Raw genomic sequence first — 26,503 nt, 5'->3', positions numbered from 1 at the left:
CAGGGGAACTGAGGCAGCGAGGGAGCCGGGAACTGAAACCCCTGGCCCCATGTTGTCGGTCGTCGGGAGGGCCAGAGGCGAAGCGAGTCCGAAGGGGCGGGGCGGGGCGGGGCGGGGCGGGGCGGGGCGGGTTCCCCGGGAACGGGGCTCCGGCGGGTGCGTAGGAGTTCGCTGGGCGGGAGGAAGGGCCCGGGGAAGGGCGGACGGACGTCCCCGTCATCGCCCTCTTCTCTCGCCTCCAGGGATGGGTTCCAAGGCCAAGAAGCGAGTGGTGCTGCCCACGCGCCCGGCGCCCCCCACGGTGGAGCAGATCCTGGAGGACGTGCAGGGTGCGCCCTCCGACGACCCGGTTTTCACCGCGCTGGCCCCGGAAGGTAGGGGGACGCAAGGGACGCCCCCGAGACCCCGGCGCAGGGGCAAGGGCGGTGCAGCCGGGGCCGCAGCTCCACCCCCGCACCCCCCCCCCCCCCCCCCCCCCGCCCGATCGCGCTCGGGGACGCCCGGCGGCTCCGGGGACGGACCGGCTCTGGGTCCCGCACAGCGCGTGGACGTTCAAAGGAAAAGAGCAGATTTTCCTTTTTCACGTGCGGAGGCGAGAATGCGTGGTGACAAGGGGCATGGCAGGACGTTGGGGTCTCGGGGCCACGAGGGCGAGTGGGCAGAGCCGGCGGCCGCCGCGGAGGCGTGCGGGAGGGCCATGGGGCGGCCAGCCGGGCAGCCCAGATGTCCCCACCGGCTTCACGCGGCCCCGGCTCGGGCCGGCCCTGGCTCTGACCGGGGTGAGCTCTGTGTTCTGCCCCGTGGCTTCGTGCATTCCTTCGTGAATCTGTCCCGGAGCCGGTCCGGGAGGCGCGAGGCCAGGCCAGCCGCGGGCGGGGTGCACTCGCCTTCCTCTAGTGGAGACTGTCCCCGCTGTCCCCACGGGTCCGGAAAACCACGGACGCGGAGAAGTGTCTGGGGAGCTGGAACAGGACAAGCGCGTGATAGGAAGGACGGGCTGCTTTGCTCCGCGCGGTGCTGCTTCGTGTGCACGAGCCACCCACGGCCGGGGCTGGCCCTGGGTTGGACCCTCCGCGAGTTCTGTCTCGGGGGTGGGGGGGCAGTCCCGGGCTGTGCGAGGGCCCTCCAAGGGGCAGCTTGCTTGCAGCCGCGTGTCTCCTGTGGCCTGTCCCTCCCTAGTCCCGACGCAGGTGGTGAAGTGGTTTGGTCAAACCCAGTGTCTGCGCCTGTCCCCAGACCCGGGAGCCAGGCAGGCAGAGAGCATCTCAGCGTGTCTCTGGGGACCTGCCGCCCTCGCCGTGTGTGCGCTGCCCGCCGGGCCTGTGCTCTTCTCGGGAGCCAGGGGGCGGGGAAACACGCCACCTCCCGGACTGTGGGGTTTCACAAGGTTGCTAGCCGGGGAGGAGGTTTGGGGGGGCGCGACCCGGCGTCTGGCTTCCAGACCGGGTTGGGAGCCGGCCTGCTCTGTGGTTCCCCCGTGGGGTCGCTTTGCGGGAGTGGAGGCCGATACCGGGCTGGGCCTCCGCGCACATGCCAGGCTTGTTCTGTGGTCGGTTCCCTTCAGTGGCTTTGCTGAGGGGATGAGCTGTGCCCTCTTCCTGACCCGTGCGCATGTCCCGTCCCCAGATGCCGCAGGCCTCCCCGGGAGGGCGGAGGACTTGGAGGCCCAGCAGGAGCAGCTCTACCAGCAGAGCCAGGCCTACGTGGCCATGAATCAGCGGCTGCAGCAGGCGGGCGACGGGCTGAAGCGTGCGTGCGAGCAGCTGCGGCGAGCCGGGGAGGAGCTGGAGCGCGAGGTCGGCCAGGTGAAGCAGGTGGCACTGCCCGGAGCCGCGGCCGCCTCCTTGGGCTGAGTGGTCCACCCGCTTGCCCGAACACCTGCACCCTGGGCAGGGCGCCCCCCGGCTCCCCATGACTCCTGACCTGCCACAGCTTAGACCCCCGGCTCCCATGGTCTGGGTGTGTCCCGGTACCTAGAGAGCCCCGGGCAGACAGAGCTGGTGGGACCCGCTCTGCTGCCTCTGCCATCTCCACCTCCACCGGAACCGCAGGGCCCCCCGGATTCTGGAAGAGGCCGGGGTTAGGGTTCTGTTCCGTCCAGCACAGTGGCCGCGGCTGTCCGCGGAGCCCTTGCCTGGCAGGGCCCAGATGTGAGATGGAGCCTCTGGTGGGTGCCGGCCCTGAGGACCCTGAGCTAAGGTGTGGGCACTCCCGCGGGGCAGGGTCCTGGTCGGGGTGCGGGACCGGCCTGGGAGCTGCAGGACTGCATCACACGGGGCTTCTGGTCTGGGCCCCGTGAGGACAAGCTGGCCCGTCTCCCATGCAAGCCCTTGATGGCTGCTTCCGTCCTGGTAAGCTTTGCCTGTGGGTGGGTGTGGGGGCCATGGAGCAGAAGCAGATCTTGAAAAGGGCTTTTCACCCCAAAGACAGACTTTCGGGAGACCAGAGCAGCAGTGGCTGTATGAGGCATCACAGAAGCCATCCACTTGTGGGTGTCCCCCCCCACCCCCGAGCCCCCCGGGTGCAGTCCGCTCAGCCTGGCCCCCTGCGCAGGTCCTCCGGGAGCTCAGGAGCAGCACAGCGGGGCCTGACACCATGACCCTGAGCGTCCCAGAGGGGTTTCTCTTTCCCTAAAGAAGGGGAGCCTGCTTAAGCCCAAGAGTCCCCCGAAACTGGAAACCAGAGCGTACGCCTGGGGGCACAGGTGTACAGAGAACCCAGGTGTGCCTCCAGCGTTGGCCGTGGACGTCATGACCGCCCAGCCCAGGGACCTGCACCCTTCCGCAGCTGCTAACCGCCCACCTGCCTGACTCCAGGGTCCTGTCTGCTCTGCGGAGCCCCCACTGGGGTCAGGCTGAGACGTGTGCGCTGACCTCCCTGTGCTGCCGTCCCGGGGCCCGGGTCAGGCTCCAGCTCTGCCTCCAGGGACCTGTCCAGGGAGGACTTCTGAAAGCTTGAGGTCAACCGCTTCTGGCGGTTCATACACCGTTCGGCAGTTCATACACCGACCCCGGGTGGAGGCCCCCCCACCCCCATCCGCTTGCCCTCGGGAAGGGAGCCAGAGGCCATGGGTGCGGTTCAACAGCTTCGCTTTATTAAAGGTGCGTGTGAGCTGCCTGGTTCCACGGCTGCCTCCCACCAGACGATGGCTGTGTGGCGTGGTTAGTGGGATCGTGGGGGCAGATAGGGCTGTATTTACACGAGTCCCGGACGCTGCGCAGACCGGGCAGAGGCGCAAGGGGCAGACCCAGACGGCCAGGCTTGGGCTGGAGTGCGTGGCCGCCAGCCGGGTGATGAGAGGGGCAGCAGGTGTGAGGTAATGCCGCGCCAGCGGGTGTCCCCGAATTCAGCACCCAGCTAGTGGTGGTGTCCATCTGGCCCTGGGGCCTAAGGTCACAGGCTGGGGGTCCCAGGTATTCCCCTCGGGCTCGCCTCAGGAGCGCTGAAGAGGCACACGGGTCCTTCACAGTCCCCCGGGCCGGTGACTGGGTTGGTCCTTCGGGTCCTGAGACCTCAGGCCTTCAGCTCCCGACTCCGGTTGATTGTCAGTGACTGCCACGTGCTGCCACCTCCAGGAAGCATGTACCAGGGCGCCCGCTACCTGCCCAGGCTGGATGCTGAGGTGTGGCCGTGTCCCCGTGCAGGGGTGGGGTGGGTGGGGGGAAGGCAAAGTGGCTGCCAGGCATGGGCGGGCGCGGGCTCCCCAGGTGCCGGCCGAGAGGCAGGCAGAGGGCGGCAGAGAGGAAGGGTCCTGAAGCACGGGTCTCCCCCAGGCATGGTGGCTCTGCGCTCGCCCAAGAGGTAGCTCTGGGAGTTCTCCCCACGGCCCACGTGGGGAAACAGGCACCGAGCGGCGGAAGCACGGCCCTGGGTCTCACAGTGCAGAGGCGCTCAAAGCCGCGGGTCCTTGTGGCGGGACGAGCTGGTGGTGGGTCCACTGCCGCGTCTTCCCAGCAGGCCGTCGCGGGGAGCACCTGTCTCATGGAGATGCGAGCGTGACGTCTGGCAGTCCCCGGGGCCAGAAGGGAACTTGGAAGACCCTCAGTCCCAGCCCTTCAGGGTACAGTGGGGACAGGGACTGGCAGTTTCTGAAGAGAGTCCCAGACACACCAGTGTGTCCCCCGGGGCAGGCTGTGGCTGTTTGCCGCTGGCTCAGCCACCGCCGCCATCTCCCCCGCTTGCCGCCCTGGCTCCTGTCGCACAGGACTGGGTGCTTGGCGGGACGGGAGTGGGGTGTGTGTGTGATGCAGCATGACGGCAGCGGGACATCCGTGGGGTCTGGAATCAACACGGCTCACAAGGGTTCCCTTCGCGGACGGTGACTCACGGGAAACTTCTGGATGATGGGGAGGGACCGTGGTGCCTGCGGGCGGGGGCTCGCCGGTGAGCTCCCCCTTCAGAGGAGGGACTGAGGCTCGCAGAGGGTCATGGCATCTGCTCTGGCGAGGCGGCTGTCCCAGCAGATCTGCGAGCCGGGAGCAGCTTCTCTCTGGAGCCTCCGTGTGCAGGAAAGAGGTCGCTGGCTCTTTGGGCAAGGAGGTGCCCTTGGAGTGGACACCAAGCCCAGGTGCACACGGCCCCTGGGCGGGCCGGCAGGGGAGGGGGAAGCAGTGAGGCCTCCAGGCTCGCTGTCCCTCGGTCTGTCTGCCTCCAGGACAGCGACACCCTAGCACCCGGCGGCCGGTGTCCTCCAGTGGCCAAGCCCGGCTCCCGCCGCTGCTGTGCTGTCCGGGGAGGATGGTGCACCTGGCGCGGAGCCCGAGGACCCCAGGGCTTCGTGGGTCGTTACGGAGAACGGAATTGCAAAGCGGGGCTGCCGCAGGGGCGCCCCTCCACACGCTTCCTCCCCCAGGCAGACCCAGGCAGCGCCCAGCTCCCCCACACCCTCCGGGACGGTCGCCTGGGTCTCCTTCCTGCTGCTCCGTGCCCACCTCCAGGGGCCCCCCTTCCCCCAACCAGGGTTCTGTCTCTGCTGTCCGCGCACCGGCCTCTCCCTGTCCCAGGCTGCTCCACACACCACCCCTGGGGCCCTCCTGCCTCCCTCGAGGCAAGGTCTAGGACGGGGCAGGGGCTTTGAGTTGGGCTCAGCCACTCCCTGCCCCCACACTCCCCAGCTGGGGCTGAGAAGGCAAACTCACCCGCAGAGCCATCATTAACCAATTACCGGGCCTCCCCAAATTACAGGCTGCGCCCCAGTGCAGGCTGGGACAGATGCCGAGGCCCCCAGCTGGCAGGCGCTTGCTTGATGGGGCCACCCTCGCCAGCCCTGCCCCCCACCCGGGGCGGACTCTGTCACCTCCCTGTGGCTCCTGACACGGTCTTGCTGAGGCTGGGCCCAGCGGGGGCGGGGGGGGGGGCGCTGGAGCGGGGCTGCTGAGGGCAGCCCAGGCTGGGAGGGCGTCCCCGTGTGGAGGCCGGCCTGGGGCCAGACCGCCTCACCGTGCTGCCTCCAGGCTGGGCCGAGAGAGGACGCCGGCAGCCTGTTCCCTCCAGAGCCCCCGCAGCACGAAGCAAGCATCTGTGCATGAGATGTGAGGCCAGTTCAGGCTGCAGTGGGGCTCCAAGGGCAGAGGCTCTGATGGGTAGATGGACCCTAGGACCACCCTCCAGACAGCCAGACCAGCCCTTGGCCAGGAGAGGATGTTCTAGAAGGCCGGCACTGGCCACTATTCCAGGAGGCTGGTAGGGGCAGCGGCGGGGGCTTTCTCTGTGGCCAAGTCAGTGGCGGCTGCCGCCATGGGGCTGGGCACATAGTTGAAGGGGGGGACACGGGCCGAGCGGCTGGGGGAGCCATGCCGGCTGGTGGGAAAGCCCCCTGCAGCCACCCCCAGGCCCTCGTGGACAAAGGGAGCAGAGGTGGGCGCTTTGGTGGGGCCAAGCCCGTCCACATCACTGCCGGTGAGTGTGCTGGGGCCGCAGACTGCAGCCTGGGGGGGCCCCCTGCTTTCCAGACTCGGAGACGTGCTGGAGTTGGTCTTGGTGGCAGCAAAGTCCTCCGTCTGGACCACGGCGTCGCTGGTCTTGCGCTGTGGGGGGCTGCTGGGGCCCTCCTCAGACGGGGCGCCCATCAGTGGCAGGGCAGTGGCAGGCAGCGTGCTCCGCAGGATGTGTGGGACGTCCTCGTCCCGGATGCGACGCCACGTGGTGCCTGGTGCCGCCACCCTCGGCAGCAGCCGGGCCTCTCCATCGCTGCTGCGGCGGGCAGCGTCCGCACCGGCCCCGGGGGCGGCCCCGTCGGGCCTGCGGGCCACGCTGATGTGCGGCAGGGAGGCGTACCGCTTGACCGCCTCGGGTGGGGCGGTGGGGGTGCGCACAGGCAGGCGGGACGGGCTCTCGGAGCTGGGGCGCCGGGCAGGCCGCTCGCTGGGACTGGGCCTGGCTGCCGGGGCTCGCTGGGGGACTGGAGCCTGCCTGGGGGCTGCCCGCAGCTCGTCGCAGCGCGAGGAGCAGAGGAAGACAGCGGGCAGCGCGGGTTGACTGCGGCGGGGTGAGCCACCCTGCGAGGCGGGGCGCGCAGCCTCTGGGGTGGACAGTTCCAAACGGCGGCGGCGCAGCAGGCCGGGGGACTCCTTGATAAAGGTCAGCTGCCGCCGGAAACCTGAGCGGTCCGACGACTCGCTGCCACTGGAGCGGGCAGAGGCCACGCGAACAAGGCCCAGGCGGCCCCCTCGGGCGCCAGGGCTTCCCTCCGCTGCCGCCCGACCCCGGGGACCCGGCTCCGGGGCTGCCCTGGCCAGGGCTGGCGGCCCCCGCCTGGCTGGCCTCTGCATGAAGGGGATCCGCACAGGTGACTTCTGCGTCTTGTGCTGCTTAGAGAGCAGGGCCCGCGTGGGTGTTTGGGGCACCAGAGCTGCCCCGGGGCCGGGGAGGGGCCCTGCTGCCTGGGTGCCTGTGGGGAGCCTCCTGGTAGGGGCCTGGGAGGCCGGAGAGGCGGGGGAGGACCCCGAGGAGGGGGCCTTGGCCAGGCGGGCGGGCGGTGTGGCACTCCTCTGGGGAGGGCTCAGTGCCGCCAGCTCCGAGCTCTTGCCAGGCCGGTGCAGGCTTCGAGACCGCTGCTGCCCAGGGCTGGGGGTCTTGGCGGGGGCTCCTGGCTGCGCAGGACTCGGGGGTCCCATCTTCCTCGGTGCAACATGGGTGCCAGGGTGGCCTTTGGGTTGGGCCCGGGGGGCCGGGCTGGGCACATAGATCACAGTCCTTCCCCGGAGCACGGCCGGCACCCTGCCCGTGGTCTTCTGAGCCCCTCGCAGCTTCTCGGGGCCGCTGGTGCTGTGCTGGGCCAGGGCCGAGTCCCGTTTCTCCGGCCTCGCAGTGCTGCCCGCGGGGCCCCCCGCCTGCAGCCCCCGTCCCTTCCTGTGCAGTGAGGGTTGCAGGGTGGAGCTCCCCGACAGCCCCGACCCGGACAGGATCGAGTCAGACCCAGACGAGGCCTCGTGGGTGGCCGCCGCCGCCGCCTGGTGCAGCCACGTGACGATGGAGTTGGCGCCCTCCTGGATCGCGCGCCACTCGACGCTGTCAAGGTCTGAGGCATGGTCAGAGCTGGCTGCCTCGTCCCCGCACTCCCGGGGCCCCTTTGCAGGCTGCTTGTCTGGCTGGGCAGCTTGGGGCTTGCGGCGCCGAGAGCCCGACGCTTGGAACCGGCGCCTGGGCACTGCAGAGTTGGCACCGCGCCGGAGCAGCCCTGTCTGCACCCGCGGGCTCGGGGGGCCATGACGACCCCCTGCAGTGCCCAGCCCCTTGTTGGCAGCCGGCTTGAGAGCCTGGGGCTGGCCTGCTGGGTGTTCGGGGGTCTCGGGCTCACTCAGGGAGCTGGCGGAAGAGCTCAGGGAGTAGCAGGGCGGCGTCTCATCGGCAATGAGGCTGGGCTGGGCACGGGCAGCTTGCGTGGCCTTGGGCGTAGCCTTGGGTGCAGCCTGCACCTCCTTCCTGCCAGGCGGGCGCTCTCTCTTTACTGCCCGGGGAATGGCGGATGCCCGCCGCGGGGGCACCACCGCCTCGGAGGGCTCCTCGTCTGAGTCGTTGTCGTAGAAGCAGTACACAGCTTCCTCGGTGGGCGTCGTGAGGCACAGAGACTGCAGCGCCCCGTCCCCGCGGCCTGGGCTGGGGCAGAAGACATCCTGGTCCTTGCAGGCGCTCGAGGGCTGGCGGAGGGGAAGCTCCAGCCCCTCCCTGCTCCTGCCCACGCCGCAGGCCTGCTCCGGGCTCCGGCCTGCACCCCATGCCCTGTGCCTGTGCCCCGTGGCCTGCCTGGCCGGGGCCTCACGACCCGCAGGCTTCTGCCTGTCGGAGCGTCCGCTGGGCGGGTCCCTGGGAGGTCCCTGTAGTGTCTTGTCACTGAGCGAGGTGGCACTAGAGAAGGTGACAGGCGTGCCGTCAGCGGAGTCGGCGCAGGAGTTGTCCCCCCGGGCGGGGGCTGGCACCAGCATGTAGACGGGCACGGGCAGTGCGCGGCGACCAGGCACCAGCGCCGAGGCCACCTTGCGGAGCCGGGCGGGGACCGCCGCCCCCAGGCACTCGCGCAGCAGCTCCAGCTCCTGGTCAGTGGCTGCCGGGCCCTCGAGACAGCCACCAGCCTCGTCCCGCCGGCGGTGCCCTGCAAAGTGCAGGCCGGGGCCGCCGCCGCTGCCGCTGCCGCCACGCTCGGGGCAGGCTGGGGGCAGCAGCCGCAGCTCCACATCCTTCTGCACATAGTGTTCGTGCAGGGCCAGCGCGCTGAGGCTGGAGGCGCAGGAGAAGTTCTCGTCCGGCTTCTCCACGGTGAAGCGCACGCTGCCCGCGTCCAGCTCAGACGGAAGCCGGCAGCGCTCGCGGCGGTCGGCGATGTCCAGGAAGCGCTTCACATAGCTCTCCCACTGCAGGCTGAACTGGGTGCTCTCCCGCTCGCCGGGGGGCACAGGGGCCAGCGGGGGCGTCTTGCTGCGGCTGGGAGGCATGGTCTGCCCGGGGCTGTCGGGCAGCTCGCTGGGGCTGACCGTGCCACTGCCCAACCCGCTGCACGGGTCACTGGGCACGGAGCTGGCGATGGACGGGCTCTCGAAGCTGCTCAGGGAGCTCACCGAACTGCAGCGGCTGAGCACCAGTGGCGTCTCCTGCACGCAGTTCTCCGAGGAGCTGGACGGGGTGGTGTCCTCCACTCCCAGGCCCCGGCCCCGCTGCGGAGCCGGGATGGCCACGGGCAGGGAGGCAGCCCCGGGGCCGAGCCAGGCCCCGTCCAGGTCAGCCTTGCTGGGTCCAGCCTCCTCCAGCCCTTCCAGGGATGAGTCACTGTCCAGGTCCCCAGCCTCACTGGGGCCTGGGCGGCCAGCCGAGGACAGCGAGGACAGGGAGCTGCAGCGCGACAGGCACAGTGGCACGGTCTCTGCCACCAGCTTCTCCGGCACCTTGCTCAGGCCGTCCATGGGCAACCAGGCCTGCTTCCGGGCTCCGGGGGCCAGGGACCCCATGCCTGCCCTGGGGTTGCCCTCGAAGAGCGGTACGTGCTGGTAGGTGGGCGAGAGCTTGATGGTGCGTACACAGGCATCGGCGGCAGAGCCGTCCCGGGATGCCGGCTCCTGGCTGCCTGGCAGGTGGAGGTCTAGCCGGCTGGGCCGCACCTGGCTGCTCAGGGACCCCTCGCGGTGCTCGGCCAGCACGGCCAGTGGGCAGGACCGTGTGTGCTCGCGGGGACAGCGCCCATCACCGGTGCTGCCGCTGTTGAGACTGTCATTGGAGAGACTGGCGTGGGCAGCCTTGAGCCGCAGCAGCGGGTGGGCACGACTGCCAGCCTCTGGCCGCCTGCCCTCCGGCCGCCGGCAAGGAGAGCAGGACTGGGCCCGGCCTTCACGCGGTGCTTCCTGTCCAGGGTCCCCAGAGCTGAGGCTGAAGCTGTCGTCTGACGAGGTGTGCAGGGCGGAGATGTCCTCCACCAGCCTGTCGATGCGTGCCACCGCCAGCGCCAGCTTGGCCTTGGCCCTGGCCGCCACGGCCACCTCCCCGCTGGCCTCCTTCTCTGCCTCTGGGCCACTGCGGCGGGCTGGCGGGGCCCGGGCCAGCGCCTGCCCCTGCAGGAAGGGGCTCCCCAGGAAAAGCGACAGCACCGCGGGGCTGGCAGGTTCCGCAGTGGCAGCTACAGCGGCCAGGGAGGGCGCCTCATCGTCGTCGAAGCAGCCCGAGTCCGAGGCGTAGTCCCGGGCCAGCCCGTCCAGGTGCCGCAGGGGCGGCAGGGGCTTCTTGGAGGCTGCGTCGGCCTCCGCCTCCGGCAGGCCCTGCTTCTCCAGGTGGTCGAGCGCCTGCGCCAGGTGCCGCGTGTCCAGCTCGGCCTCCAGCGCCCGCTGCTTCCGCACGTACAGGCTGGGAGCGCATGCGCCGGGGGAGACGGCCGTGGCGGTGGTCTGGTACTTGGCGGGGCGGTGGGCCAGCAGGTTGCGCAGGGCGGCGGCGCTGCCCATGGCGATCATCTTGTGCTTGGAGTGCACCAGGTTGCGCAGCATGCCCACGGCCCCCAGGTCCCACAGGAGCTCTTGGTCCCGCGGGCTGCGGGCGGACAGGTTCCAGAGCGTGCCGCAGGCGTTGCTCACGATGGTCAGGCTGTGCGACGTCAGGTGCTGCAGCAGCGTCTGCAGGCAGTTGTGGTCCCGCAGCACCTGCCTGCGGGCGGGGCGGGGCGGGGCCAGGGCAGCGTCAAGCCCGCGTGGCCCCGCCCCCGCCGCGCCCCACCCATCGCTGGGCTCCACCCACGGCTTGCCCCGCCCCTCCCCTGTGCTGGGACTAACCTCCCCTCGCCCCGCCCCTTCCCCCCAGACCCGGTCCCTCGCCCCGCTGCGCCCCACTCCGCCCTGCCCTGCCCGGATGGGACAGCAGTGGGGGAGCCAGTCTTAGCAAAGTAAGAGTAAGGTAACTGAATTTCAGAAAACGTACTAAATGTTTACTAAAATGTATATATTAGGGGCGCCTGGGTGGCTCAGTGGGTTAAAGCCTCTGCCTTCGACTCAGGTCATGGTCTCAGGGTTCTGGGATCGAGTCCCGCATCGGGCTCTCTGCTCAGCGGGCAGCCTGCTTCCCTCTCTCTCTCTCTCTCTCTCTCTGCCTGCCTGTCTGCCTACTTGTGATCTTTGTCTGTCAAATGAGTAAATAAAATCTTAAAAAAAAAAAATAAAATCTTTAGCACAAGTATAGCCTATGCCATATTTGGGATATACTTACACTAAACATAAATATTATACATATTTTTATACGTCAAAAACATTAATGATTATTGTCTCATAAATAATATTTTATTTTGATAAGGGATGAATATTTCTTAATAGTATTTATAAAATTTTCAGTAAAGAACAAGTATTTGTTAATGTTTAGAAAGTAATATATATTTTTATTTAAATAAATTAGTTTAAAATTTAGTATAAGTATATTCCACACAAGATTTGAGATATACTTACACTAAAAAATGTGGTCCCTAGGGACCAGTTGGGACCGTCCATTCTCAGCACAGAACAAGGCTTGTCCTTCGTTCCCAGCCAAGTGGGCTCTGTCATCCCCAAGCCAAACTGCACGGGGGCGACCCCCTTCTCCCAGTGTAGGGCCCCGCGCCCTCCACCCCCGGTGGCCATGGGCTGGGGGGGCCGACCTGTAGTCCTCCCGGGTGGCGATGAGGCTGGACACGTTGCGCAGGATGCCACCGCCACTCTCGATGATAGCCAGGGAGTTGCTCTGGCACTTGTGGGTCAGTGTGCTCACCAGGAAGCCCAGGGCACCGTCCACCTGGCAGATGGCCGCCTTGTTCTCCGTGCTGTGTGCCGACAGGTTCCACAGGGCACTGAGCACGCTCTTCAGGGTGGACTCCTGGACACAGATCGGGTAAGGTGGGGGTTGGTGTGGGGGCGGGGAGGGAGCAGGGACCAGGCCAGCCCCGCCCACTCAGCTGTTCCTGTCAAGGTGTGGACAGAAGGCCGGGAAGAAAGGCACCCAGGTCCGTTTACCCGTACAACCAACAGTGAAAGGATCTGGAGATACAGGGTTGGAAGCCCCAGGTGTGACCAGATGCTTTCCAGTGTACTATTTGGCTTGATTTCCTTCCGAGATGGGGAACTCACCCCCTCTCCCAGGTCTCCCTGCGCTGTGGCTGGCACTGAACAGCCCTGGCCGGTCCCTCTTCCTGAGGCCTGGGGTGAGGTCTCCCTGTCCCCAGCCCCCCACTCCAGCTGGTGCCCACCTTGGAGGCTCGAAGAACACACTGCATCAGGGCAGTCATGCTGCCGACCTCCCTCAGCACCTTCTTGCTGTTGATGTCAGCCCGCCAGGACAGGTTGCGCAGGATGCTGGACACCACCTGGGCCGGGGCAGAGAAGGGACAATGTGGACCTAAGGCCACCCGAGCCTCCACCCCTGTGCCAGGCGGAGCTGAGCAGAGACTGGAGGGGATGCCCAATACCCAGGGGAGAGGGAGCCTGGCCAGCAGAAAGGCCTCAGGCAGTGGGACACCCCGCAGGGCGCTCCTGGGGCCACACTGCCCAGGTACCTGGTGGAGCTCCTCGCTCTCAGAAGCCAGCTGGGCCACGATGGCCTCCATGCAGCCCCGGCGGGCACACAGCGTGGCCTGTTGGTGTGAAGAGGGAAATCACGCCATGCCGGGCAGGGCAGGGGGCATGAAGTCGACCCACCTCCACCTTCAGGTTCCCGCCTCTGCTCACTGAGCACCTACTGTGTGCTAGAACTTGAGCCCAGCCCCCGTCCTCACTGCCGCGTGCCGCAGGGGAGGGGCGGCACTTACCCAGTTGATCCAATGAGGAAACTGAGGCCCAGGCCAGCACGGACACCCGCCCCCTAGTCCAGAGGTCCCATTCTCGGCAGAGCTGGCCCCAGAGCAGCCAGCAGCATGGTGGCCTGGCTGACCGCATGCAGACATCAGCCTTCTCGGCCCCACCAGCCCTCTCTGGGCCTCAGTCTACCCGCCTGCAAACTGGGGACAACTGTCTCCATCTCTGAGGGCTGTTTCGAAGCTGTGGTGAGGTTAAGGGCTCCGACCTGGAGAGCGCTGACCCTGCCCAGCCTCCGGCTGCCCCACGCACCTTGTTGGCGACGTCGCCAAAGGTGAGGTTGGTGAGGGTCATGCCGGCGTAGCGGCGAAGGGCAAGGTTGAGCGGGTCCCGCGTCATCTTGTGCATCTCGTAGTCAACCTGCAGCAAGTCTGCCACGGCCTGCAGCCCACCTGCAGGGGCGGGAGCGGGGCGTGGTGCGCCTGCGGGGTGCCCGCCCATGGCCTGGACTCCCCAAACCACCCCCTGCCTCCTTCTGAGCCTCAGACGCTCTCCGCTCCCTCCCTCCCCACACCTGCCCCGCTCAGGTCCCCCTCCCCAGCCCCCAGGGCTACTCCCCAGCCTCTGCGTCTTTGCAGGCTGTTCCCTTTGCCTGCAGTGCTCTTCCCTGCTGTTTGCCCAGGTTACTGGCTCTGCTCCCAGCTCCAGTCACTTTCTCAGGGAAGCCCCCCATCATCCCCCACGAGAATTCTCTCCAGACCACGAGCCACGGAGGGCAGGCTATGGATGGCCCGTGCTCAGGAGGTACTACGGGGAAACGAATCAGGGGATGAGGTCCGTAGGGAGCAAGGGAACGCAGCCGCAGCGCGAGCATGAGAAGCGCCATCTCCGTCTCCCTGTGGCAGAGATGATGGGGGCAAATGCCAGTGTCCCTGGGGCAGGAAGTGAACGGTGCGCATCTAAAAACCTCCAGCGAGGGGCATCTGGGGGGCTCAGTGGGTTGAGCCTCTGCCTTCGGCTCAGGTCATGATCTCAGGGTCCTGGGATCGAGCCCCGCATCGGGCTCTCTGCCCAGCGGGGAGCCTGCTTCCCCCTCTCTCTGTGTCTGCCTCTCTATCTGCTTGTGATCTGTCAAATAAATAAAATCTTTAAAAAAAAAAAAAAAGCATAGTGCTGGCCAGGTAATAAGTGGTAAGTCACTGTTATAAAAACCTCCAACGCAAGCCTGCGATGTGTTCACAGTGGCCAAGAGGGGGACACAACCCAAATGTCCATCAGCGGACGTGGACGGATGGGTGGACACAGTGTGTCTGTCCACAACGCAGCATTCCTCAGCTACAGAAAGGTGGGACACTCTGACACCTGCTACCTCATGGGCAGACCCCAAAAACGTTCTGCTCGAGGGTATTTATATCAAATAAGCCGGACCCAGAAGGACCCTCAGGACCCCACTCCCAGGAGGGCCCCAGAAGAGTCCCAGCCACACAGAGAGGAGAGGGTGGGAGCCGGGGGTGGGGCAGGGGTGGGGAGTCCATGCTTCACGGGGACAGGGTCTCTGTGTGGAGAGATGGAAAGTTCTGGAGATGGAGGGCGGGGGTGTGAGTGCTTCCCGCCACGCAGCTGTGTGCTCAGAGACGGTTACGACAGCGGATCTTACGTGTATTCTACCACAAGTTGATTTTCTAAGCAGGCTCCAGGCCCGACGTTGGACTGGAACTCACAACACTCAAACAACGGTCACTGCCTCTACCGACTGAGCCGGCCAGGCACCTCTAACAACTTTAATATGTGATTATAAGTGATTTCGGGGGATGCTTCCAAGGCCCTTCATCCTCCCGAAGGTGGAAACCCACAGGAAGGACGCGGACAAGAACAGGCAGCAAGTGCTGTGACCTCAGCTGCCGGGCCAGGGGCTCCTGGCAGACGCCGGCGGCATGTGAGTGTTTTGCCCTTAGGACCCCTGTATCCTCTGAACGTTTGTGAGGTTTGTGACCCCAAAGAGATTCTGTGTCTGTGGGTGACAGCGGTGCATACGCTCCTGCTGAAAATGAGAATGAAGCCTCTTAGCCCTTGGAATGTGCAGCCCAGCGGCCCTCAGAGGGAAACGCTGGCAGAAGACAGGGTGGGAGAGGAAATCATATCTTTGTGTCCTTATCACAACAACTGTGACCTTGGGGACCTCGCAGGAGGGCATCAGGAACCCCCAGGGGTCCTGGGCCACACTCAGAACCAGTTCCGTAGGACAGTCTACATGTTCCTAGTCCAAGGGCTCAAGGTCAGAGGGCATGCGGAGCCAACAGAAATTCTCTGTTCTGGCCTCGTGCCGATGGGTGGGAAGCATGGCCGGGGCCCGCTGGCCTCCTGTGTTTAGACTACGTTCTGGGGCACACGCGTGCAGGTGTCTTGTGCACGGGGCGGACTGGACCACCTCCTCTGCCCCCTACCACAGGGGACTGCAGAGGGAGGGTAAGACACCTGCCTGCGGCCGACGCCTACCTGTTGGCCACACAAGGCTTCCAGATTTGGGGTTTTCTCTGGGTTGCCTGCTTCCTTGTTTTCCTGTGTCTTCCTTTGTAAATCCAGCATATGGGGGGAGCCCTCCCCCAGGGCTGGGCACATGCCTCCCACACAGCCAACCCGCACGGGGTCTATCCGTTTGCGCGTTTTGAGCCCCTGCTAGGCGAGAAGCGGCATCTCCGGACAGTGAAATTGAGCATACACGGGTGTGATGTTTGAGCTTTGCTATTTGTTTTTCCCGGGTTTCGAGGACTCGTATATGGAAAGAGACATAACACCTGTAATGCTCACAAACCTAGGATTTCACAAGGTCGACCCCACCGCCACCCGCCAGGCTCCCTGAGCAGAGACGCTTCCCTGTTCTCTGAGCCCCAGCATCCTGGTGGCTACCAAGCCAGCCCTGGGCAGAATGAGGCCCAGCGGCCCCCCAGGGCCAGTCAGGAGACAGTGTGGAGTCCTGGAAGAAGCCAGAGGGCACTCACCCAGCTCGTTCATGGCACGGCGGTACTCCTCATCAAAGGACAGCTTCATCACGGCACAGGTGGCCTGGCAGATCTGAGGCTCAATGGGGACAGGGGCTGCGGGACAGGGGCCGGGTCAGAGCCACCTGCTGCCAGTATGTCCCTGCCCTTCCCTGCCTTCTCCACCCCACAGGCCTGCAGGGACCCCAAAGGACTGCAGGGACCCCAGCGCTGTTCGCGGGCGCATGGGGGGCCCCCCAGAGCCTGTCTAAAGTCAAGTCACAGGGTGCGGCCCACGCCGCTGCTTCGCAAAGGCCGATGAGCTAGTGCCTGGTGCTAAGGACCTTTTGGCAGTGTTTTTGCCATATATTAAGTTTGCAAAGACCTGCAAACACTAGGGCCCCAGACTGCACCCTGCTTGCAAAGGTTAAGGCTCTAGCCGGAGTCCGCGGGAGACCTGGACGGCTCCCGGCTTACCCCCCCACACCGGAGCTCCTGCGCGCTCACCGCCGCCCTCGCCGCCTCCGTCCGCGTCGGCCCTGCCCCGAAGCCAGTCCCAGCAGGTCTCGCAGTAGGCCCGGATCTGCTCCAACACATGCAGGACGCGCATCTCCTTGCGCGCCAGGCCCTGGTCCGGTTGCGAGAAGACTATGTTGTGCAGCGCCGCGTTGGCGCGCATGCGTGCATCCTTGGCTCCCGGCGCCCCGGGGCTCCCGTTGCCCGCCTCGGCGCCGTGCAGGATCTGCAGCAGCAGCGGCAGACACCCCGAGCGGCGCATCGCCACGCAGCTCTCCGGCGAGCTGGACATCGCCAGCAGGGTGCGGGCTGTGTCCTCCTGGTCCCGTGTCGCCAGCATGGACAGCAACCAGAAGACCACCTCCACCTGGAAGGGCAGAGGATGAAGTCAAGGCGGGGAACGCTGCCCAGCTCACCGGGCCCCAGCCAGGGCTAGCCGCGGCCCTCCAGTGCGCCGCCCAAACACAGTGAGAGTCCTGGGACCCCAGCCCGGGAGAATCGCTGGCTCACCCTGACCCCCCTGCTCTGCATCCTCCTGGGGGCCAGCACACACACGTGGGGAGGGGATGGGAGGCGTCAGCCAGCACCGAGTACCCCCAGTTCTGGAGGCCCAAGAGTCCACCCTGTGGTCCCTCACTGGGTACTCCCGTGGGTGACCTCCTACATCTGAGACTAGGTTGAACCGGCCCCAGGACAGCTATCCCCCACCCACCTTCCCAACCCCAGAGCACATGCTGGCCTTGCCAGCCTCACCGCAACCCCCCATCCAGGTGGCCCTTCCACACCTGAGGACACTTTATGGAGACAGAGGAGAGAGAATCCCCCACGTCTGACAGCGACGCGGGACCCACCTACCATGTACCTCAACCCAGCAGGCCGCCCTCACCCCTCGCAGCTCAGGCCAGCCGCCGGGCCCCCCACGAACCTGGATACCCCTCACCTTGCTGTTGCCCGGCTGAGGGACACCGTCGTCAGGGTGCGTGGGGACCTCAGTCTCCGGGTCCTCCTCTACCGGCACTGACTTCACCGCCAGCAGGGCCTGTGCGGAGAACACCGGGCCTGGGGGTTCGGTTGGGGAGCACCCCACAAAGTGCCCAGACTGCGGATGCCAGCTACAGCCCCATGACGATGTGGGTGGGGGCTGCGGGCCCGTTCCTGCTCCACCCCTCCCGGTACCTGGGCCTCGGTCTGCGGCACGCGGTCCTGGGCGGACAGCAGCTCCTGATCGATCTGCTCCAGGCGCGAAGCGCGGATCTGAGCGCAGAGAAAGGCGCTCGCCAGGGCTGGCCCCGCCCCGGCGCTGGCCCCGCCCCGGCGCTGGCCCCGCCCCCTCCCGGCTAGGACCCCACCGCGGCCCGAGCCGCTCTTCGACGTCCCACTCCGCCCACTCCCTGGCCCCGCCCCTGGCTCGGATCCCACCTGCTCCTCTACCTGGCCCCACCCGCCCTGAGCCCCGCCCCGTTGCCTGACTGCGGCACAGCCCGGCCCCACCCGCGGCCCAACCCCAACCCGAACGGACTCCACCCACTCCCTGATCGGGTCGAGTCCACGCACCGGGGCCCGGGGCCTGCCACGCTCGGTTCCGCCCCCCCCCCCCCCCCCCCCCCCCCCCCTCTCGGCCTCCCCCCCCCCCCCCCCCCCGCCCCCCCCCCCAACGGGCCACGGCCCCGCCCCCGAGCCAGGCCCCGCCCCCCGCGGTCCGCTCCGGCCCCGCCTCACCTGCGCGCGCTGCACCATCTCGTCCGACGTGCCGAAGCGCTCCTCCATCAGCGAGCGGATGTGCTGGGCCTCGAACTCCAGCTGCTGCCGGATCAGGTCCATCTGCATCGAGAACTGCTGGGAGGGGCGGGCGGCCGCGGTGAGGGCGCGCCCCGGCCCGAGCCCCGCGCCCGCCCCCGCGCGCCCCGCGCCCCGGCCGCTCACCGTCTCCACGTGCGGGAGCTCGTCCAGGCGCTTGGACAGGCCCTGCAGCTGCGAGTAGTACCAGAGCTTCTCCTTCTCCTCCTTCTCGATCTCGTTCAACAGGAAGCACCTGAGGGGGCAGTCGGTGGGCGCGGGCTGCGGACGGGGGGGCCGCCAAGGCCGCGGCGCGGGCCCTGCTCCCTGGAAGCCTTGCTTCCCGGCAGGGCACCAGCCTCGGTGCTCGCGGGGCTGGGTGGGACGGGGCGTTCACGCAAAGGAGAGAGGTGACTCCTTGGTAAGGTCTGGTCCCCGGAGACATGCTCCGAGGGGGCTGCTGTGCCCCTGACGCTTCTCCCGCACCAGCTAGTCTCCCTGTAGCCTGCGAAGACCACGTCAGGCTCGGGTTGATCCAGGCCCAACAGCCTCCCTCGGAACAGCGCTGTGGGCACGCCCTTCTGTTCCCATTGAACAGAGCTCAATGTTTAGGCTCTTTTCTTTTCTTTAAATGAAAACTTATTGCCTGGGGGGCTCAGTGGGTTAAAGCCTCTGCCTTCGGCTTGGGTCATGATCTCAGGGTCCTGGGGTCAAGCCCGGAATCGAATCGGGCTCTCTGCTCAGCGGGAAGCCTGCTTCCTCCTCTCTCTCTGCCTGCTTCCTCCTCTCTCTCTGCCTGCTTGTGATCTCTGTCTGCCAAATAAATAAATAAATAATCTTAAAAAGGGGTGCCTGGGTGGCTCAGTGGGTTAAGCCTCTGCCTTTGGCTCGGGTCATGATCTTAGGGTCCTGGGATGGAGCCGCACATGGGGCGCTCTGCTCAGCGGGGAGCCTTCTTCCCACCCCCCACCCCCCACCCCCACCTCCGGCCTGCCTCTCTGCCTACTTGTGATCTCTGTCAAATAAATAAAGAAAATCTTAAAAAAAAATCTTTTAAAAATGCTTACTAACTTTATTTTACTTTATTATTTTTTAGAAGATTTTATTTATTTATTTGGCAGAGATCACAAGTAGGCGGAGAGGCAGGGAGAGAGGGGGGGGGGAGCAGGCTCTCCGCTGAGCAGAGAGCTGGATGCAGGGCTCTATCCCAAGACCCTGAGACCATGATCTGAGCTGAGCGCAAAGGTTTTAACTTGCTGAGCCCCCCAAGCGCCTCAAAAACTTATTGACTTCAAATAATTTGGCCTATGTTCCATCTAATTACAGAGCAGAAGTCTGAGGCTGGGAGGAGTTAGGAGACTAGCTTGAGGTCCCAGAGCACGGCATGGATGACTCCAAGCCACTCCTGAACTGCCCCGTCGGACCCCACACAACCCAGCTGAGCCGAGCTGGGCGCCCCGACGCTGCTTTCCTCTGCTGGCCATGGGCCCGGGTTTCCTGGGCCACAGCCCCTCTCTCCACAAAGGCTGCCTTGAGCCCTTCTGGCTCCAGTCCTGACCCTGGCAGTGGACACAGCCCTGTCCTTGGGGAGGCCTGCATGCTGGGGACCCCTGAGGACATCTCCCAGGAGCCCTCCTCTTTGTCCTCCAGAGATCCTGGGACGGAGAAAGGGGGAAGACCAGCCACAGCTAGCAGGGTCCACTCAGGAGGTGGGTGGGGCACTTGCCGGTGGGCCAATCAGGGGTCAGGGATCGCTGGGGCGGAGCTGGCTGGGGGTGGGGCTTCCCACCATGTCCTGTCTCTCACCGTTCCCGGTCCAGCTCCTCCAGCAGCCGGACAGTAGCCCTGCTCAGCTCCCCAAAACTGTCCTTAGAGGGTCCAGAGCCATGGACGGGACTTTCTTCGGGGGTCCGCGCCGCGGGCTCGGGACTTAGGGCTGGGGGTTGGAACTTGAGGTTGTACAGGCTGGTGATGTCCATCTGCAGGGCTGTATGGACACGGAAGAGAGGGAGAAGTCAGTGCCCCTTCCTGCCCCTCCTCCTCCTCCTAGCTCCCTCTGGAGGAAGGCTGCAGATTGCCCCAGTGTGCAGAGGGGCCCCCCGCAGCACCCTCACCTTTCAGCTGCTCCAGCACGTCCGTCTGCCCCAAGGACACCAGCACTCCGGCCTCCTGCTCCAGCTTGCCCTGTAAGTGCTTCAGGACCTCCTACGGCGGGGGTGGGAGAGCGCCAGCAGCGTAAGCCGGATGTCCTGGGCTCCCCTGAGCCACCCCCACCACAAGATGCCCCAGCCTGGCCTGCCAGACTCTTGGTCCAGCACCCTGGTGTTTGTGCCTCCAACCTCTGCCCAGCCCCACCCGCACCTTCATGCCGGACGTCTCCGTCTCTAGCTTGGACAGGTGGCTGGAATTGTCTCGCAGCTCCTGCCTCAGATGACTGTTCTCGGCCTTCAAGGCCTCCACCTGCCGCACCAGCTGCTCGTAGGGTGCCACGGAGCTCGCCATCTTCAGCTCCTGGAGTGCCTGGGGCCACAGGTCAGACAAGGTTCACCCAAGGTCTAGGGACGGGTGGCCCCTGACCGAAGTCCTAGCCCTCCCATCCATTCCGGGGGGTGAGTCCCCACAGGACTGCCTGGTGTGGACCGCTGCAGGGCTGGCCCCAAGGCCATGCAGCATGGCCAGCGGAGCAACAGACAGCGACAGATGTGTGCAGAGCCATGGGATGGACGTCGAGACACACAACCCAAATGAGCAGCTGACCAGCAGACACCGGCACCTGGCCGGCCTCACTGCTGGGCTCCCAGACACACCTGCTGATGGCCACGGGCCTCCCCCACAGAGAGCAGCCGCCCAGAAGTGAGGGGAAGAGACCACCGGCTGGCCCAGCCGAGGGGTGAGAACAAGGCTGTGTCCGCCAAGAAAAAGCAGCGCGAAGAGCGACGGCCAGGCCGATGTGGCGACCCCCTCAACTGGACAGACCCAAGCCCATCGCAGTCACCCTGGGGGTCTAAAATCTGGATGCCCCGCCGCCCAGACCCCTTCACCAACAGCTGGAGCCCCAGCAGCTGCCTGCCCAGCCTGACTGCCCTCTGGTCAGCCCCCCGGCGGCCCCGGCGGCCCCATGCCCCGTCTCCTGGGCTCTGCCACTGCCGTCCACTTCTTTGTGTGTGGCGGCCCTTTCTCACTGTGGCCCAGCCCCCTTCCCCTGCCCAGCTGGCTGGTGGCCCCTCCTCTCTTGGCTAGGCCCTCCCCGAGCTATCCCCCCTCCTCCCCACCCCGCCCCTTCCCTCTTTGTTCCGTTCCCATCAGCACTCGCCCCCTCCCTCCGCCTTTGTCTGAGGCGCACCAATGGCAGCCAGGCCTCTTCCCCACCTCCTTCCTGGGAGCCCCTCCCCAGACCAGCCCGCCTTCCCCTTGCCCACAGGGAGGCGCTTACCCTCGCGCCCTCACCCCCACCCCCACCTGCATTCATTCGCTCAAGGCCCTTGTCCCTCTGCTCCTACCCACAGAACCCTCCCCACCCCACCCACCCCGGGGGTCACCAAGGGCATGCTGGGCCTGTTGTAAAGATGCGAGATGAGGTCAGGCCATCCGAACCCACCGGGAAGACCTACTGTGTGCCTGACCGTGTCTTCCGAGTTCCCGGTCACAGTCCTGAGCCTCAGGGACCAACAACAGGCTGTACTCAGAGGAAGAAAGTGAGGCCAGGGAGACAGACAAGGCACGACTGGAACCCGGTCCTGGAAGGACTCAGGAGTCCAGGTGGTGCGCTCTGGCCTCAGTTTGCCCATCTGAGCCATGGGAACGCAGTATGCTTGGCCCATCCTGCAGGCTGATGAGAGGGTCAGGCATGCCAGTGGTCATGGAGCAAACCAGAGATCACAGGGCAGCCGGGGGCCAGGCAGGGAAGGCCAGCTGCCTGGGGACCACAGCCTTCATCTCCCACCCCAATAGTGGTCCCAACTGAGGCTCCGTCGTGGGTCGCAGAGCTGGGACCTAGGCCTGAGGTTGCGGCAAATTCCCTGGGCTGGAGTTGTGTCCTGGCTGAGGCTCCCAGGCCCTGCCCCACCAGAAGGAAGCACTAAGCCAGGCGCGACACCGCCTGCACATCCCTCCACTCCCTCGACCAACCTAGGCCCCCTCCCTGAGCCCCACCCAGGGTAGCCTCCCAGCTCCCGTTTCCCTCAGGGGTGTCTGCATGGATGTTCCAGGCTGAGCCTGGGATACCTTCGCTCCCCCGGCATCCTCATCAGCCTGAGCTTGGCAGCAAGGCCCCCACCAGACCCCCTCTTTTCCAGCCTGAGTCCCCAACTCCACACTCCCACCAGCCCCTCAAGCTTTGCCCAGTTGGACCCTCTCGCCCAACTCCCCACAGCCCTGCCACCAGGGCAGCCTCGCTGGCCTCCCACAGTCCACTCCTCACGCACAGCCAGAAGGAAGCCCTGAGAGTCACTGGTTGGAGTCCTTCCCTCTCTCCAGTACTTCCCATGGCTCCCCAGTGCCCTTGAGATAAGACCTGACTCCTCCACATCCCCTGGTGTGGCACAGCCGTGCTCTTCCACCAGGCCTCTGCGTGTGCGGTTTTCCACCTGGAGCACCTTTCCCAAACCCTGCCATCCCTCAAAGTGCAACTTCCTCCAGGAAGCCCTCCTGCCTGCCGCTCAGCTCCAGGTTGCGCCAGGGGACTCCCAGGAACCTCCCTGGGAGATCTCCACTGCAGAAGGGAAAGCACCAGTAGCAGGGGGCTGGTCTAGTTGAGCAGGGAGGGGTGGCACAGATGTGGCCCAAAGAGGCCCTTCTCTTCCCTTCAAGCCATGCCCCACTTGACAGAATGGGAAACTGGTGTCCAGAGAGGTGGGGCACGATCCCCAAGCACACACAGGCCTGCCTGCAGACTGTGGGAGGTCCGAGCGGTGAACCCCGTGAGTGGGTGTGTGCGTGGGGATAGCAGCAGTGGCGCAGGCGTCCACCTTCCCGCGGCTCAGTTTCCCTTCTGGCTCCACCCTGCAGAAGCCGAGGCTCCGGAGAGTGTGCCCAGAGCTGAAGCAGAGACCAGGGGACAGAGACCCCCAGCAGAGGCGGAGGACGCGCCCCCCGCCCTCCACCCAGGGAAGCGCGCCGCTTACTTTATCTCGCTCGGGCTGGGCTGGCGGGGGCGCCGCGGGGCGTGGGTTCCGGGTCTCCGGGGTCTTGGCGGCGCAGGCAGAGGGTTCCGGGGCGGACAAAGCCCGGTCCCGGCCTGCCCAGGCGGCGCCGCCGCTCCTGGGGCTGGGCGAGACCACCGCGAGCGGGGGAGGATGCGGGATGCGGGATGCAGCTGCCGCGGCCAATCGCGGCGCGAGAAGAAGGCCTGGTGCCATGGCAACAGCCAATGGCGGCCCCAGGGCGGGGACCAGCGGCGGCAGCGGGACGTCGCGCCTCCGGGCGGGTTCAGGGACTGCGTGTGCAAAGGGGGGTGAACCCCCTCCAAGGGAAGGGGGCGCCCCGTGGTCTAGGGCTCCGTGTCCCCCACACGTTCCGGAGTAAAGCGGCCTTAAGAACCCCCTGCGGCTGGATCCGGAGAATTTGGAAGTGAAACACCCAGTCCTGGATGTTACATCAGAATCGGGGGGGGGGGGGGCAGGAGCCAGGTCAGCCCCTCCCCACGGACCCAGCCAGGCCTTGTGCAGATGGGTGAGAGCAGGGCAGGGCCAAGGACCCAGGCTGGACCCCCCAGCCCCTGCCAGCAGGGAGGGCCGTGACTGGCATGAGGGACTGAGCATGGGGGATGGGCGGGCTGAGAAGCACCTGCGACCCTGGCATTTCTGTCTCCCTGGCAGAACTCCTCCGCGGGCATCGGCCGTGACTCCTGTCCTCCCGCATGTCGCTCGGTCTCTTGCAATCTCTGTCTCCCTGTGTCTCTGTCTCTCGTCACACTTCTATTTCACCCTCACAGAAGGGGAGGCCGAAGAGGGAGGGGCCTGGGGACCCCCCCCCCCCGCTTCCTCAGTTCCTCCCTGGGTCCCCAGAACCACTTGAGGGTTTAAAACCCAGAGCCAGGATCTCGCAGCTGTGGCCAGTCCTTCCTGCCTCAGACACACGCATGCACGAGGACAAAGGGGGCTCTGGGCCAGGAGACAGGGTTTAGGGGGGCTGCCTCTGTCTTTCCTGGCTGGGACGCCGGGGCAAATCGTTTGCCCAGAGAACCTGATTCCCCCTGGGTAAAATGGGGGAGGCAGCTGCAGCCTCAGTTAGGGCTGGCGCAGGGAACGACGGGACAACAGGGAGCCAAGGGCAAGGGGCCACGCTGTTTTCTGTTGGGTTTGCTGCGGGAGGCCCCCGGTGTCCGTCCTGGGCTGGCAATGCTGGGGGCCCTGAGCGGACCCTCGAGAGCCAGACACAGCAGTCTGCAGCCCGTGGGGCTTGAGGACAGGGTGCAGTGGGCAAGGGGGCTCTTTCTGGAAGCTGGGAAGGCTGCCCAGAGAAGGGGACATGGTGCTTGGCCTCTTCAGGATGAAGAGCTGGCCATGGAAGCAAGGAGGGGAACAGCGTTCCGGGCTAAAGGAACAGCGTGTGCAGTTTCCGGAGCTGGGATCAGTGCCCTCTCAGGGGATGTGGGTTTAGGCCTGGGTCAGGTCCTTATGATGGGTTTGGAGCAGGGGCAGTCCCCTGGAAGGGTCATGGGCTGAACTGGCCGCAGAGCAGGACAGAGGGGCTGGGGAAAGGAGAGGGCTCAGGGCCACAGCATTAGCTCTACCTTGATTCCCGGCCATGACCTTGGGCCTCTCTCTCTCTGACCTCGGGTTTCTTGTTTTGTTGACTAGGAGGTGGGTTGGAGAACCCTTGCCCGCACAGAACTAGGTCTCACCTCCCCCACCCAGTCTCAGAGGTCACTGGCCCCCAGGCCCCTCTCAGCCAAAAATCTTAGAGTGGCCTAAAGGCCAGCCATGTCCTCATACATATGAGGACACTGAGGCTTAAGCCAGGGAGTGCCCTGCTGGAGTTCACTCATGAACCTCAGCAGCCCTGGGTCCTGGAGGGCTGAGGGCACCTGGGACTGAGGTCCCCCCAGGTGCTCTTGTCCCCAAGCCTCTGGAACATTGTATCTCTGAAGCCCCTGCTCCTCCTCCTCGAGAATCCCTGACCCTGTAAATTCTTGAGCCACAAAACTCAGGCATCATGGAGATTCGAGAACCATAGAACCTTGGGAAATACAGCACCCCAGGACCCCAGTCCCAGCCTTGGGGGAATGAAAGAGACCTCCCCCCAATGTACAGCACCCAGGCCTAGTGTGGAGACCCTTCCCGGGGACCCTCCTGGGACCCTCTGCGCTCCCCACTGCTGCCGTGGAACCACGGGGCTCGCTCAGCCCCACCCTCACCCAGAGACCGCTCCCTCCCCTCCACCGCGGTCCCAGCATCCGGCCCCCATACAACACGGTCACTCAGTGTCTGAGTCTTCTGATCCTGACCTCAGCGCCAATTCCCACTTGATGCCCCGCCCTCTTTCACTGATCCTCCGCGGTGCCAGGGGCGGAGGGGTGGGTAGGACCCGGGGTGCCCCCCCCCCCCCCCGCCACTCAGCTGGGGTAGGGCTGAAGGAAGCAGGAAGGCACCAGGTCTGTCATGCGACCAGTTGGGAGCCCAGCCGGGTGATGGAGCAGGGCCCTGACGGGCGAAGAAGGAAGGACGGGCACCGGAGATGGGGGAGTGGTGAGGCCGCGCCCCTGAAACCCGATCGGGGCGAGTCGCCTGCCAGGGCTCTGGGGCTCAGTTTCCCCCGGCGGGGAGGAGGCGAGCGAGCGTCCCGTCAGCACCGCGGACAGCTCCCCCGCCGGCGTCCGGGCCGGCTCCTCTCCCGACGCCTCTGCCCCACGCTCTGGCCCCCCCGCCCTGCCGAGGCCGTGACCTTGGGCTCCCCGCTGCGCCCCCAGCCTCAGTTTCCTCTTCAGTTGGGGATGTTAGAGCCGCAGGGTTCCGCACGATTACAGAGCCGCAAAACGCTTGGGCCTCGGTGGGATACATTTTAGGAACGTCAGCCTCGGCGAAAGGCGGAGTAGGCCCTCAGCCGGGAGCCCAGAGGGGAAACCGAGGCTGGAAAAGGTGCAGGGCGTGGCCCGGCCTCTACCCTCCTGTATGGGACGGACCCTCGGCAGGGCGGTCCCCCGTCGCGGTCCCGCCGCCCCAGGTGCTCTCTGTGCCCGCGCAGTGGGGAGGGATCCTGGGGGTCTCCTTCCGAGACCGGGAGCTGGGCACGGCGAGGCCGCGCTTGCGCAGACCCGGGGTGGGGTGGGGGTTCGCGGCGACGCGGGGGGAGGGGCTCGCAGCCCGAGGCAGTTTCCCTGGCAACGGTCTCCGCGGCGACGGCGCGAGACCCCAGACCCGTCAAGCGTCGTGCGCGTGGAGCGCCCCCACGCCCTACCTGGTCCCCGAAGAAGGCCGAGTGTAGCAGGCTCAGCAGCCCCCAGAGCCCCATGGAGCCGCGGCCGCCCCGGACCAGCCCGCGCCCCGCCCTCGGCCGCTCGGGTTG

The 26,503-nt window shown here is 66.2% G+C and overlaps 2 protein-coding genes across 5 annotated transcripts; one reads left to right on the top strand and one right to left on the bottom strand.

The window, feature by feature from the left end:
- Window positions 1–3,143, top strand: C2H19orf25 (chromosome 2 C19orf25 homolog). Its single transcript, XM_059388492.1, has 3 exons — window positions 1–86; window positions 243–374; window positions 1,627–3,143. Exons 1-3 carry the CDS (start codon window positions 50–52, stop codon window positions 1,851–1,853), a joined length of 396 nt encoding a protein of 131 aa, XP_059244475.1. The 5' UTR covers window positions 1–49; the 3' UTR covers window positions 1,854–3,143.
- APC2 (APC regulator of WNT signaling pathway 2) lies at window positions 3,073–26,499 on the bottom strand. Of its 4 annotated transcripts, none has more exons than XM_059388481.1 (15): window positions 26,396–26,499; window positions 20,360–20,518; window positions 20,113–20,203; window positions 19,805–19,985; window positions 18,146–18,254; window positions 17,942–18,058; window positions 17,399–17,476; window positions 17,163–17,261; window positions 16,214–16,589; window positions 15,728–15,823; window positions 13,041–13,180; window positions 12,491–12,568; window positions 12,185–12,301; window positions 11,600–11,814; window positions 3,073–10,623 (listed from the first exon to the last, which is right to left on the bottom strand). In XM_059388481.1, the coding sequence occupies exons 1-15, from the start codon at window positions 26,447–26,449 to the stop codon at window positions 5,667–5,669; spliced, it is 6,867 nt and encodes a 2,288-aa protein (XP_059244464.1). In that variant the 5' UTR covers window positions 26,450–26,499; the 3' UTR covers window positions 3,073–5,666. The 4 variants fall into 4 exon arrangements, with proteins under 4 accessions (XP_059244464.1, XP_059244462.1, XP_059244463.1 ...); XM_059388479.1 differs by lacking the exon at window positions 26,396–26,499 and adding an exon at window positions 23,122–23,288; XM_059388480.1 differs by lacking the exon at window positions 26,396–26,499 and adding an exon at window positions 23,122–23,288 and having other exon boundaries at window positions 17,942–18,055.
- Between the last annotated feature and the right edge of the window lie 4 nt (window positions 26,500–26,503).

The sequence above is a fragment of the Mustela nigripes genome, chromosome 2 (genome assembly GCF_022355385.1).
Source record: "Mustela nigripes isolate SB6536 chromosome 2, MUSNIG.SB6536, whole genome shotgun sequence".
Classification (NCBI taxonomy): Eukaryota; Metazoa; Chordata; class Mammalia; order Carnivora; family Mustelidae; genus Mustela; species Mustela nigripes.
The sequence above is the reverse complement of the archived record's forward strand: the minus strand, read 5'-3'. Positions and strand labels throughout refer to the sequence as shown.